Source organism: Ornithorhynchus anatinus, chromosome 8 (assembly GCF_004115215.2).
Source record: "Ornithorhynchus anatinus isolate Pmale09 chromosome 8, mOrnAna1.pri.v4, whole genome shotgun sequence".
NCBI classification, from domain to species: Eukaryota; Metazoa; Chordata; class Mammalia; order Monotremata; family Ornithorhynchidae; genus Ornithorhynchus; species Ornithorhynchus anatinus.
Window position 1 is genome coordinate 1,949,387 of NC_041735.1, and position 11,984 is coordinate 1,961,370.

The 11,984-nt window shown below is 65.2% G+C and overlaps 1 protein-coding gene across 1 annotated transcript; it reads right to left on the reverse strand.

Moving 5' to 3' along the window:
• Nucleotides 1–4,040: 4,040 nt before the first annotated feature.
• On the reverse strand, nucleotides 4,041–10,395 carry ZSCAN2 (zinc finger and SCAN domain containing 2). Its single transcript, XM_029071435.1, has 5 exons — nucleotides 10,321–10,395; nucleotides 8,614–9,078; nucleotides 6,775–6,869; nucleotides 6,496–6,625; nucleotides 4,041–5,501 (listed from the first exon to the last, which is right to left on the reverse strand). The coding sequence occupies exons 2-5, from the start codon at nucleotides 8,966–8,968 to the stop codon at nucleotides 4,129–4,131; spliced, it is 1,953 nt and encodes a 650-aa protein (XP_028927268.1). The 5' UTR covers nucleotides 8,969–9,078; nucleotides 10,321–10,395; the 3' UTR covers nucleotides 4,041–4,128.
• Nucleotides 10,396–11,984: the final 1,589 nt, after the last annotated feature.

The following is an 11,984-nucleotide window of genomic DNA, read 5'->3' on the forward strand; positions in this document are numbered from 1 at the left end:
TTAAGCGCTTACGCCGTGCCAGGCACTGCACTGAAGCGGAGGTGGATGCAAGCAAATCGGGCTGGACAGAGTCCCTGTCCTGTGTGGGGCTCTCGGTCTCAGTCCCATTTTACAAATGAGGTAACTGAGGGCCAGAGAAGTGAAGCGACTTGCCCAAGGTCACAGAGCCAGCAAATGGGATTAGAACCCAGGTCCTTCTGATTCCCAGGCCCGTGCCCTATCCGCCACGCCAGCAGTAGTCGGTCCTGCCTCCTGGTTGCCCTCCGGGGACCGGTAGTTCACCCCTTGCTGTCTGCTGGCCCCTGGGGACCCCCTGGGGACCCCCTGGTTTCAGCAGACGGTAACTAGTCTCCCCTCCGCGCCCCGGGGGCAAACAGGTCCCATTCCCTAGGGGGCACCGTGCTGGCTCGGCCAACATCCCGGGAGTGGCTTGTCCTCTACCGAGCCAGTGGGTCACAGCCTCCGTAACCTCCCGCCCCCACATTTTCCCTCATCAGCCCCCTCCATCCACCTTCTTGTTGCGAGGAGGGAACGTTATACCGTCCCAAACAGTACCAGTGCTTTGCACACCGTCAGCACTCGAAGCGCTCAATAAATACGATGGGTGGTGATGATGATCTAGGCCTCGGGGAAGTGATCTGCCTTTCCTTCTGTCTGCTTCTTCCAGCTCAACCGGTGGATAGGATTTAATGATGATTTAATAATAATAATAATAATAATAAAGCATTGGCCCGGGAGCCAGAGGACCCGGCTTCTAATTCCAGCTACCCCACTAGCCTGCTGTGTGAACTTGGGCAAACCATCTGACTTCCCTGGGCCTCAGTATTCTCAACTGTAAAATGGAGATGCGATACCTGTACTCACTTCTGCTTAGACTGAGTCCATGTGGGACAGGGCCTGTACCGGGCTTGTGTATCTACCTCTAACACTTAAAACAGTGCCTGACATACGGTAGGCGCTTAACAGATGCCATTAAAAAAAATCCTAGTATTTAAGCACTTACTACGTGCCAAGCAGCGCACTAAGTCGAGGGAGTTGAGCGTGTCCGGCAGGTTCCAGTCCGGGAGCCCGAGGGATGGAGGGCTCTCGGCCCGGCGGAGCGGGGGCCACCGGCCTCTCCTCCTCGGCTGCTACGGGAGACCGGAGCCGAAGATGCCGTGGTTGCACCTCGGCTTCTCTCCGGGCTCGGGCAGCCTGGACAGTGGGCGATAAAGGGTTGGGACGGCAGAGTCCCAGAGGGAGAGGGCGGTCCTGGCCGCCGTGGGATCGGACCGGCAAGAGGTGCTTGCCCCAGCCGGTGGAGGCCCTTCACAGGCCAAGGTCACACAGCAGACAAGGGGCTGATCTGGTATTAGAACCCGGATCCCCCGACACCCAGGCTCGTTCCACTGGACTGAGGTGCTCTTCTCTGCATTCAAGATGGTTACGGTCCACCGGTGGAGGGGGAAAGGTGGACGCTGAAACAAGTTACAGGGAGGGGGGAACGACCAGCACCTCAGTGGGGCGAAGGGAGGAGGTACAGCCCCGGGCGGGGGAAGCAGCCAGAGGGTGGGGAGTGATGGCGATGGGGCAGCCACTGGGCATCCTTGAAGGGCGGGAGGGGCTCCGCTGGCACCCCAGGGGGAACCAGCCCTTCGGAATGGACCAGCCGAAGGATTTTCCTAAGGGCCGAGAGGCCCCCGAGCCACACCAGCCCCCGAATCAGTCATCGATCGTATCGAGGGTTTACGAGGGTCCCCGTCCGGATTCCGCCGGTGGAGAAGGCGGCCTCCCCACCCACAGTTCTGAGCCAACTCCGAATCCCCGTCCCCGCGCAGGTGGTCCGGCTTCCTCCGACCAACCGCCCCAGGCCCGAGGCCCGGAAGGAACGGCGTGGTAAATTCTCCCCCGTCGGATCCAGACACGTCCTCGGTAACACCTGCCGACTCCAGGGGCATCGGGGAGCTAATTCGTGCTCTTGGGCGGCAGCCCTGCTCCAGAGGCATCGTTCCTGTTCTAGAACTAACCCACGTGACAGAAGAGCACGTGCAGAAGGTGGGTCACCTCCAGTTCCTCCGGGCTCCCCGATCGGGGTTGCCCTCGGCTGGCACGGTCACGCCACTGTTGACTCACCTGTCTCATCACTACACCTCTGTCACCTGAGTCGTTTTCTCTCCCGTGTGGATCTATTTGCGTCTCTCCTGCCTCCCGCCTAGACGGCGAGCTTTTCAGGGCCGCGGACCTTGTTTCGTTCCCCTTTATGAACCATCCGGTTTCAGTCAATCAGTGATATTTATTGAGTACATACCGCGTACAGGGCACCGTACCAAGCATTTGGGAGAGTACAACGGAACCGTCAGGAACGACCCCTGAAGACCTTGCAATCTAGTGTAATAGGAAGCACTGTTATTCGGAGCCCTCCTTCGGGTCTGAGGATGACACTAGTCGAGGGAGATCTTAGCCACGGACGCAGGGGTTGCTGAAAGGAAGACTTCCTTCTCCCCTGGGCCTGTGTAGAAGGGCTCATTTAGCCGTTGCATTTGCTAACTTCAGGGGCTGTCTTCAGTGCGGCCTAGGAGGCATCGTGGCCTGGTGACGACGGCAAGGACCGGCTGGGAATCAGATCTGGTTCTCGCCGCAGCTCCGCTTTGAGACCTCGGGCGAGCCACTACAAACTCTCTGGGCCTCAGTGTCCTCGGCTGTAAAAGGGAGCCAAGATCCCTGCTCTCCGACGACGAGTCGGGGTACAGTCCCCGCCTCGCGCCCCCCCCCCCGTCTTTTTATCTTCTATTTACGGGAGGGTCTAATCGGTGTCATCCTCCTTCAAATGCCGTGGGATCGTTTCCGACCCCCAGCGACTCTGTGGACACCTCTCCATCTCCCCTTAAAAAGTACTTTCGGGACGTGTATCCACCGAGTTTAATCACCGTCATTAGCTTTTTAAAAATTCTGCCCTTGTTGAATGAACAGTGGGCTAGATTTCCAAGAAACTTTGTTTCCTTAAAGGTTCTACCCTCTGCCGGTTACCAGAGGGGTAAAGCATATAAATCCACCGACGGGCAGTACCCGCGTGGGCTAATTTGAATTACCACCCCGAACTCAGGCTCTGGCGTGAAGGGAGGAGCTTATCCCACACTGGATGTTCAGGAGTTCGGGACTGTTCAACCCCTGCCGCTCTGCAGCTTCCGCCCCCATCCAGGCTCGTCACCGCTGTTTTGCGGCCCAGTTCTAGGCCAGGTTTCAGGCCGGCTTTATCCCCTCTGGAGGGCAGGGGGCCGTGAGGGCGTGGGGGTGCGTGCACGGTGTCATACCCGCAGACCAGCCGGCAAGCAGGCGCCAGGATCCGATCCCGCGAAGGAAGCCGGCCCCCACCGGAGCCCCTTTATTTATAAGAGCGGGGCGCGGGACCGGCAGCCGCCGTTCCACAGTCGGCCACCTTCCGCCCACCCCCCGACACCGCGGCCCCGGGGTCCCGCCTCCACTTCTTCCCCCAATCACACACGCACCTTCCCACCCAGCCGACCCAGGGCCGGGCCCCCCGAACCTGTCCCGAAGCGGGCCGGGAGTCCTCGGTCCGCACGGCTCACTGGCGGAGAAAAGGTTCGGAGAGCGTCGCTAACTACCGGCTAGATGAGAGAAAGAAGCTCTAAACGTGGGGAGAGAGAAGGGGGAGTTGGGGGCCTAGAGCCGCGGGAGGGACCGGGGGGGCGGGGGGCGGGCCCGGCTGCTGCGGGACCCTGGTTCCAGCCCCCTCCCCCTCCGACAGCGGGGGGGGGGGGGGGGGGGGGGGGGAGACACGCTTCCGCCCCTGAAGAGGGAGAAGACGGGGGACGGGGCGAGGGCCGCGGCAGGCAGGCGAACCCTTCCGGCGTCGAGACCGAGCCGGGCCGCCCCTCCCGCCATCTCGCGACAGAGTCACGGAAGAGGAAAGGCTCCGGTCCCGGGGGCGACTCCTCCCGGCGGGGAGGCGGCCGGGGGATGAAGGCACCGGAGCCCCGCCGAGGCAGGGGCGGGAGGAACCGGGCCCCGCTCCCGGAGCTCCCGCCGAGAAGACGGTCTCGCCCGTCTCGGCCCTCCCCGTCCCGCGGGAGCCGGGGGGCGGGGCGGGACCGCGGCCCAGAGAGGGGGCGCGAGGAGCCGGGCGCGCCCTCAGCCGAGCTCGGCCCGCGGGTGGGTCCGGCGGTGGGTGATGTAGTTGGAGCTGTTGCCGAAGGCCTTGCCGCAGTCGGGGCAGCGGTAGGGCCGCTCGCCGGTGTGGGTGCGCTGGTGGACGATGAGGACGGAGTTCCAGCTGAAGCCCTTGCCGCAGTCGGGGCAGCGGTAGGGCTTGTCCCCGAGGTGGGCCCGCTGGTGCATGACCAGGACGGAGCCGCGGCTGAAGCTCTTGCCGCAGAGCGGGCAGCGGTGGGGCTTCTCGCCGGTGTGGGTGCGCCGGTGGGCGGCCAGCTGGGAGCGCTGGGCGAAGGCCCGGCCGCAGTCGGGGCAGCGGTGGGGCTTCTCGCCCGTGTGGACCCGCCGGTGCTTGAGCAGGTTGGAGCTCCAGCCGAAGGTCTCGCCGCAGGTGGGGCACTCGTAGGGCTTCTCGCCCGTGTGGGCGCCCTGGTGGGCGAGGAGGCTGGAGCTCTGCGAGAAGCCCTTGCCGCAGCGGGCGCACTTGTAGGGCTTGTCGGCCAGGTGGGTGCGGCGGTGGGTGGCCAGGTTGGAGCTGCGGCTGAAGGTCTTGCCGCACTGGGCGCAGCGGTAGGGCCGCTCGCCCGTGTGGGTGCGGCGGTGGGTGATGAGGGCCGAGCTCTGGCTGAAGCGCTGGCCGCAGTCGGGGCAGCGGTAGGGCTTCTCGCCCGTGTGGACCCGCTGGTGGCGGATGAGGTTGGAGTTGTAGCCGAAGCTCTCGCCGCAGGTGGGGCACTCGTAGGGCTTCTCGCCCGTGTGGATGCCCCGGTGCGTGTTGAGGCTGGACCGGTTGCCGAAGCTCTTGCCGCACTGGGCGCAGCGGTAGGGCTTCTCGCCCGTGTGCGTGCGCCGGTGGGCGATGAGGTTGGGGCTGCGGCTGAAGGTCTTGCCGCAGTCGGGGCAGCGGTAGGGCTTCTCGCCCGTGTGGATCCGCCGGTGGGTCACCAGGTTGGCGCTGCGGCTGAAGCTCTTGCCGCAGTCCCGGCAGGCGTAGGGCTTCTCGCCCGTGTGGGTCGTCTGGTGCCGGCTGAAGTTGGAGCCGTCGCTGAAGCTCTTGCCGCACTCGGGGCACTTGTAGTGCTTCTCGCCCGTGTGCGTGCGCCCGTGGGTCACCAGGTGGGACTTGCGGCTGAAGCTCTTGCCGCACTGCGGGCACTCGTAGGGCTTCTCGCCCACGTAGGTCCCCCGGAGGCCGATGAAGCGGCCCGGCTCCCGCGAGGGGCCCGCGCCGGCCCCGCTCCGCGCGGCCCCGCCGGCTCGGCCCCGCTCCCGACGCCCGGACGCTCCCCCGGCCTCCGGCCCTTCCGGGCCGCGATCCTCCTCGGCGTCCTCGTCCCCCGGGACCGCCGGACCTGAGCGGGGGCGAAGGGGAGGAGCGGGGTTGGGGGGGGGGGTGTGTGTCAGGGGGCGCCCCGCGAGGGAACCCCGGGAGGGAGGGGAACGAACGGCCGGCCCCCGACGGGGAAGCCGCTCCGTTACTCCGAGGGCCTGCGGCACGCGCTGCCCCGCGCCGCCCTCAAACAGACGCGGAGGAGGTGATGGGTCGTTCCCCGCCCCAGGGGAGCGAGATATTATGATGATGATCGTCGTCACGGTTATCTGTTAGGCGCTTACTATGCGCCGGGCACCGTACCAAGCGCCGGGGTAGATCACAAGCTAATCGGGTTGGGCTCGGTCCGCGTCCCACGTGGGGCTCACGGTCTTCGTCTCCGTTTTGTAGATGAGGAAACGGAGACCCGGGGAACTGAAGTGACCGGCCCAGGGTCCCGCAGCAGAGAAGCGGCGGGGCCGGGGTTAGAACCCACGACCTCCCGCCGAAATATCTGCGGCCGGCCCCACGCGGGGACGGCGCAGGCCCTCCCCCAGCCCCCTCTGGCTTCCAAATCAGCTCCGTCGCACCAGCTTCCCCCAGCTCGCACTCCGGGCTCCTCATCTGACCCTACCTCGCCCTCGACTCTCCCGCCTCCGGCCCCTCGGCCCGCACCTCCCTTCCCTTCGAGATCCACCAGCCTGCAGCTCTCCCCCTCTTCTAAGCCCTTCCACAACCTCACCTCCTCCTGGAAGTCTTCCCCAAGGTAGCATTCACCTCAGTCCAAACTCCCTCGTCCCTCACCGGCCCACGGGACGCGCTCCCAAACCGTGCACGGAGTGAGAGTGTACGTGGGGCGGGGAGACCGGTCAGCGTCTGTTTCTGGGAGGGGGCTGTTCTGGTGGGTGACGTTTGCCCCCACACACAATTTTAGGCTGTCGGAACTGCAGTTTTAGGAGGCACCGGTGCGGTGACTCGGATGAATCGTCACGAGAGGCTGAGTTCAACTCGCCCCAGGGGCGGGAAGCGATCCTTACCTGGCGCGTCCTGGCTGCCACGATTCTCGGACGCGGCGGCTTCCCCGTGGGCGTCTTCCCGCGTGGGCTCCGGGCGCCCCCGCTCCTCCCGCGAGAGGCGATCGCCGCTGTCCCCGAGCGCCACCGGCCCCTGAAACAGCCCAAGACCATCCCCTCAGCGCTGCGGGCCCCGCGGGCGGCCGGGACGGGGTGAGGGAGGGTCCCCCCGCGGTGTGGGAGAAGGGGCGAGGAAGGCCACGCCCGGGCGCTCAGGAGTCCCGGAGAAAAACCACAGCTCACCGGAGACCGGGCCGTGGGGCACGGTGTCGCCGCCTCCGCTCGGTCTTCACTTTTCTCTCGGGTGGGCCGGGCCGGGCGCCGGGAAGCTGACAGAGCTGCAGCGGGGAGAAACCAGAACAGTATCAATAACCGTGGTATCTGTGAAGCGCTTCCTTTGTGCCGAGCACTGTTCTAAGTGCTGGGGGTAAATAAGAATAATGTTGGTATTTGTTAAGCGCTTACTAGGTGCCGAGCACTGTTCTAAGCGCTGGGATAGATGCAGGGACGTGAGGCTCGCTGTCTTCATCCCCCTTTTAGAGATGAGGTCACCGAGGCCCAGAGAAGTGACTTGCCCACAGTCACACAGCTGACAAGTGGCGGAGCGGGGATTCGAACCCTCGACCTCCGACTCCCAAGCCCGGGCTCTTTCCGCTGAGCCACGCTGCTTCTCTTAATATATAAGGTCATCTGGTTGGGGACGGTCCCTGTCTCACACAGGGCTCAAGATCTTAATCCCCATTTTAAAGATGAGGTAACTGAGGCCCAGAGACGCGAAGCGACTTGTCCAAGGTCACGCAGCAGACACGCGGGAGAGCCGGAATTAGAACCCACGTCCCGTGCCTCCCAGGCCCGGGGTCTTTCCACCAGAGCCCTCGAGGGGGCCGCTCTCCCGCCGGCCCCGTCGCTGGGCGGAAGGCGTCGCAGGAAAAAAAGGAGCCAAGCCGGGACCGCCCCGGCTTTCGCCCGGGACTCGTTCAGGTTCAAACGGCTCACTGGGAAGCCGGATCTGCCGGCAGCCCCCGGACAGTCCCAAGCCTCGGTTTCCGGCCGAAGGCGGGAGCCTTCTCCCCACCCTGCCCTGGCCAGAGATCCTCAGCCGACCCTGCCGAGGAGGCGCAGAGATTCCGGGAAAGTGAGGGGTGATGGCTGGAATCCCAGCAGAGCCGCCCGGGCGAGGACAGGGAATCTGCCTTCCGAAACACCTCCCCACATCTTCTCTGTGTTGCGCTGGGGATGTCCCGCATGCCTTCAGAGGCTAAGCGTCACTGGCAGACCACCCCCTGCTCTCTGCCATGTCTCCGGGGTGACGGTTCCTGGAATTCAGTCGGTCCCCGGTTGAGAGGGAACCCCCTCCCCCGAGGGAGGAAGAGAACGACGAAACGCCCCGGGCCATAAATGAAAACAGCTGGATCGATGATCTGGTTAGACTGCCCTCACGTGGGGTCGTCGAGGGTAAGCTAGGGTGAAACCCGGCAATCCTCTGCCCCCAGGCCGGTAGACACCGACCCCCAGAGGGGCGGGAAAAGGGGCAGGGCTCCGGCCGCTTTCCCGAGACCTGGGCGCTCCTGCTGCCCCTCGGGTCCCCTCCCGGTTTGCAGATGCCCCCTCAGTCTGCTTCACTTTCAGTCTCAAAAACCACCACCTCTAGGAAGCCTTCCCTGATCGGAGGGGGCGTGACGGGGCCCGCTGTATTTCTGATCGTGCTATCCCGTCGGCCATTCCAGCACTCATGGATTTATCTATCCGTTAGTAGTCCTCCGCTGCCGTTACTTATACCAATTTTGCACCTCGTAACTCTGCTGTTTTTCGGTTTCTGCCCGTCTTCCCCTGCCAGACGCTCCTTGAAGGCAGGGATCACGTCCTTTCCTCTTTTCGTGGGCTCCTAAGTACCCCGAACAGGGTCTTCCCACAAAAAAAGCCCTCAGAAGATTCAGTAGGCGCCGGGGGTACCCGTGGGCTCGGCGCTTCGGGGCGGACTCTCCGGGCCAGCTCGTCCCGCCCCCCGCTGCCGGGACGGGGCGGGAGAGGGAGCCGACCCGGACCTCCGGCCACCCCCTCCCAACGGATCTCGGCCCTCACCGCTCTCCCGGAGGGTCCGGGTCAAATCCTCCACCAGGGCGACCGCCTCCTCGCTGCTCTCCGGGCGACGTTCCCGCAGCCAGGCCCGAATCTCCCCGGGGAGGACCGTCAGGATCTGCTCCTTGGAGCGCCCCTCGGGGCTCAGCCAGCTGCGGCACAGCTCCCGGAGGCGGCCCAGAGACTCCCGGGGCCTGACGCCCGGCCCGGGGGTGTCCCCGGGCGCGTCCGCTTCCCGCTCCCGGGAGTTCTCCTCCAGGGTCCCGGCCGAGGCCTCCTCCACCTCCTCTTCCTCGTCCCGCGGGGCCTGGGCCGGAGGGCTCGGGGCCGCAGCCCCTCCCGGGGCCTCGGCGGCCATCGTCCGGCTCCGGGGGCCGCTTCTCGGCGGGGTCGTCGCTCGGGGTCCCGCTCTTGTCTTTCCTCACCACTCCGGAGAGATCCTCCCTGGGACGACTGGTCCAGGCTGTGCTGAAAGCAGACGACAACGCGAGACGGTCAGCGCCCGTGACGTCTCCAGGTACGACGAATGAGCGCCGTGAGGGCCACGGCGGTCAATCCTCGAGCCCCTGCCGGGATCAGGCGTGGACGTCTATGCCTGGACCCCAGGGGGTGCATCAAATCCCACCCGCCCGGGACGCCCCTTAAGAACGATCCGAGGGTGGGAAACTGCGGCGACCGAGTGAAATCCCAAAGATCGTCCTCCTTGAAATCTGAAACGGGCGCACCCGCCGTCTGAGAACCGGAGACAGCGGAGGGGAAACCAGAAGCCCCTTGATGGGCTCGACCCCTTTACGGGGCGGCGGGGGGGTGGGGGGTGGGGGGGGGAGATCACCGCCTGCCCCGGGAGAAGGGGCGGGACCCCCTCGGTCCCCGAGTGGGTCTTGGAGGAAGGAGGAGGTATGCGGCCGGGGAGGAGGGGGAAGGCCGAGGAGACGGAAAAGGACCGAGAAGAAGGGAGGAGGCCGGAGAGGAGGGAGAAAGCTGGGGAGGAGCCTGGGAAGGTGAGAGAAGGCTGGGACGGAGGCTAGAGAGGACAGAGAAGGCTGGGGAGGAGGCTGGACAGGAAGCTGGAAGGAGAGAGGAGGCTGGGCAGGAGGCTGCAAAGGAGAGAGAGGCTGGGCAGGAGGCTGGAAAGGAGAGAGAGGCTGGGCAGGAGGCTTGAAGGAAAGAGGAGGCCGGATAGGAGATAGAGGCCGGGCAGGAGGCTGCAAAGGAGAAAGACTGGGCAGGAGGCTGGAAGGAGAGAGAAGGATGGGCAGGAGGCTGGAAAGGAGAGAGGCCGGGCTGGAGGCTGGATAAGAGAAAGGCTGGACAAGAGGCTGGAAAGGAGAGAGAAGGATGGACAGGAGGCTGGAAGGAGAGCGAAGGCTGGGCAGGAGGCTGGAGAGAAGAGTAGCCCGTGAGCCCGTCACTGGGCGGGGATGGTCTCTAGCTGTGGCCCAACTGTCCATTCCAAGCGCTCGGTCCGGTGCTGGGCACGTAGTAAGCGCTCCGTCGATACGAGTGAAGGAGAGAGAAGGCTGGGCAGCAGGCCGGGGAGGAGGAGGAGGAGCAGGAGGAGGAGGAGGAGGAGGTTGGCGACGACGGGGCAGGTCGGGGGGCGGGCGAGGCCAGTGGACTAGCGGGGGGGCAGCCTCCGTGCAGACCCCCACCCTCCTCCTCCTCCTCCTCCTCCTCCTCCCAAGCCCCCCGAGCTCCGCCCCGACTCACCGGGGAATGGGGGTCTCGGGGGTCTCGGGGCTCCCGGGCCCCGCCAGGCCGCGCCGCGCCGCGCCGCCAGCCAGAACAATGGAGCGGAAGGCCCCGCCCCCCCCCGCCGGCCGCCCGGGGAGCCCCGCCCTCCTATTGGCTGCCCGAGATGACGGACGGGCCGGGCGGCCACTCCGGCCCGGCCTCGGCGCGGGGGCTTCTGGTACTTGTAGTCCGCTCGGGAGGCCCGCCCCCGTCGACGCCTTTCCGCTCATAACGCGGCCGGCTGCGAAGCGCTCACCGGGTGCGGAGCGCCGGTCTGAGCGCTGGGGGGCACCCAGGGGAATCAGGTTGTCCCACGGGAGGCTCAGTCTTCATCCCCATTTGACAGATGAGGGAACTGGGGCCCGGAGAAGTGAAGTGACTCGCCCCCGGTCACCCAGCCGACAAGGGGCAGAGCTGGGATTCGAACTCATGACCTCTGACTCCAAAGCCCGGGCGCTTTCCATCGAGCCCCGCTGCTTCTCATTCACCCCCATAGTATTGATTGAGCGCCTACTAGGTGCACAGCGCTGGGAATGGACGATTGGGCGGCATTCTCTGGAGGGGCTCCTTGCCCTTCTTCTGACCCCTTCACCTCTGACACGTGGGTGCCGGTGGGGGAAGGAGGAGACTGCCTTCCTCCCTGCCTTCCTCCCTGCCTTCTCCTGGGACCTCCGGGGTCCCAGCTGAGCCTCAGTGGCCGGGGGTTTCCATGGTTACCTTGGAAGCTCCCGTCTCCACGGCAACCCGACTAACAGGACCTTCGGAGACAGGGGCCCGGGTCAGAGGAGATGGAGTGGGGTCAGGTGAGGGCAGAGGGGAAAGGGGAGGGCGAGGGCAGGCCCGCAGAGGAGCAGCGGGCGTGGGGGAGTCACTTGAAGGAGCGGAGCGGTTGGGTGTTGATGTGGCTTCTCTCTCCCGCGCGGGACCACAGAGTCTGAGTGTGAGTTTTGCCGTGGGGGTTGCCGTTGCCGTTCTCTTCTATTTCCACGAGGTAAGGGAGGCACGGAGGCCGGCGTTTGGGTGCCCCGATGGAGGGATCCCTTCCCACCACCTGGGGTCGGCTCAGCCAGGGACGTGGGGCGATTAAGGGGGAGGTGAGAACGGGGATGGGGCGGGGGGCGATTATGGTTTTGGGACAGGGGAGGGAGAAGGAAACCCCCCCAGGAAGCTTAGGGTGGGCAGGTGGGGTCGGAGGCTCCTTCCCTGCAGTCCACCCTGACCTCGGTCTCTTCTTCCCCGCCCAGGGTTCGAGTGTCATCCTCGCTGTTACGTTAACGGCGGCGGCTTATTTCTTCCTCCCAAGGTGGGTGTGGGTGCCGAGGAGAGGCCGAAGCCCAGCTCCGAAGTGGCCCAACGTCTTAACCTTTGGTTTCCTCACCGGCTCCTCTCTCGGTGGGGGCAGGGAGCCCCGAGGCGCGGGTTGGGGCTCCTTTCGCCGGGAGCCCCACTTCTCGATGGCTGGAGCCCCAGGGGGGTGTCCTGACGTGTATGTGCAGAGCACTGTACTAAGCGCTTGGAATGTACAATCTGGCAACAGAGACAATCCCTGCCCAACAGGGTGGTCATCTCTTGAACCCTAATCCCCGAGTTTGGGGTCCTCAGCCACATCGGGACCCGTCCCCCCCGGGCCCACTGGCTTT

Excerpts from the sequence above, each read along its gene's own strand:
- ZSCAN2 (XM_029071435.1), bottom strand. The coding sequence starts at position 8,968 with ATGGCCGCCGAGGCCCCGGGAGGGGCTGCGGCCCCGAGCCCTCCGGCC. Across the intron at positions 6,626-6,774 it reads GCCCCACGGCCCGGTCTCCG|GGGCCGGTGGCGCTCGGGGA; the intron begins GTGAGCTGTGGT and ends GGGCTGTTTCAG. Across the intron at positions 5,502-6,495 it reads TGGCAGCCAGGACGCGCCAG|GTCCGGCGGTCCCGGGGGAC; the intron begins GTAAGGATCGCT and ends GCCCCCGCTCAG.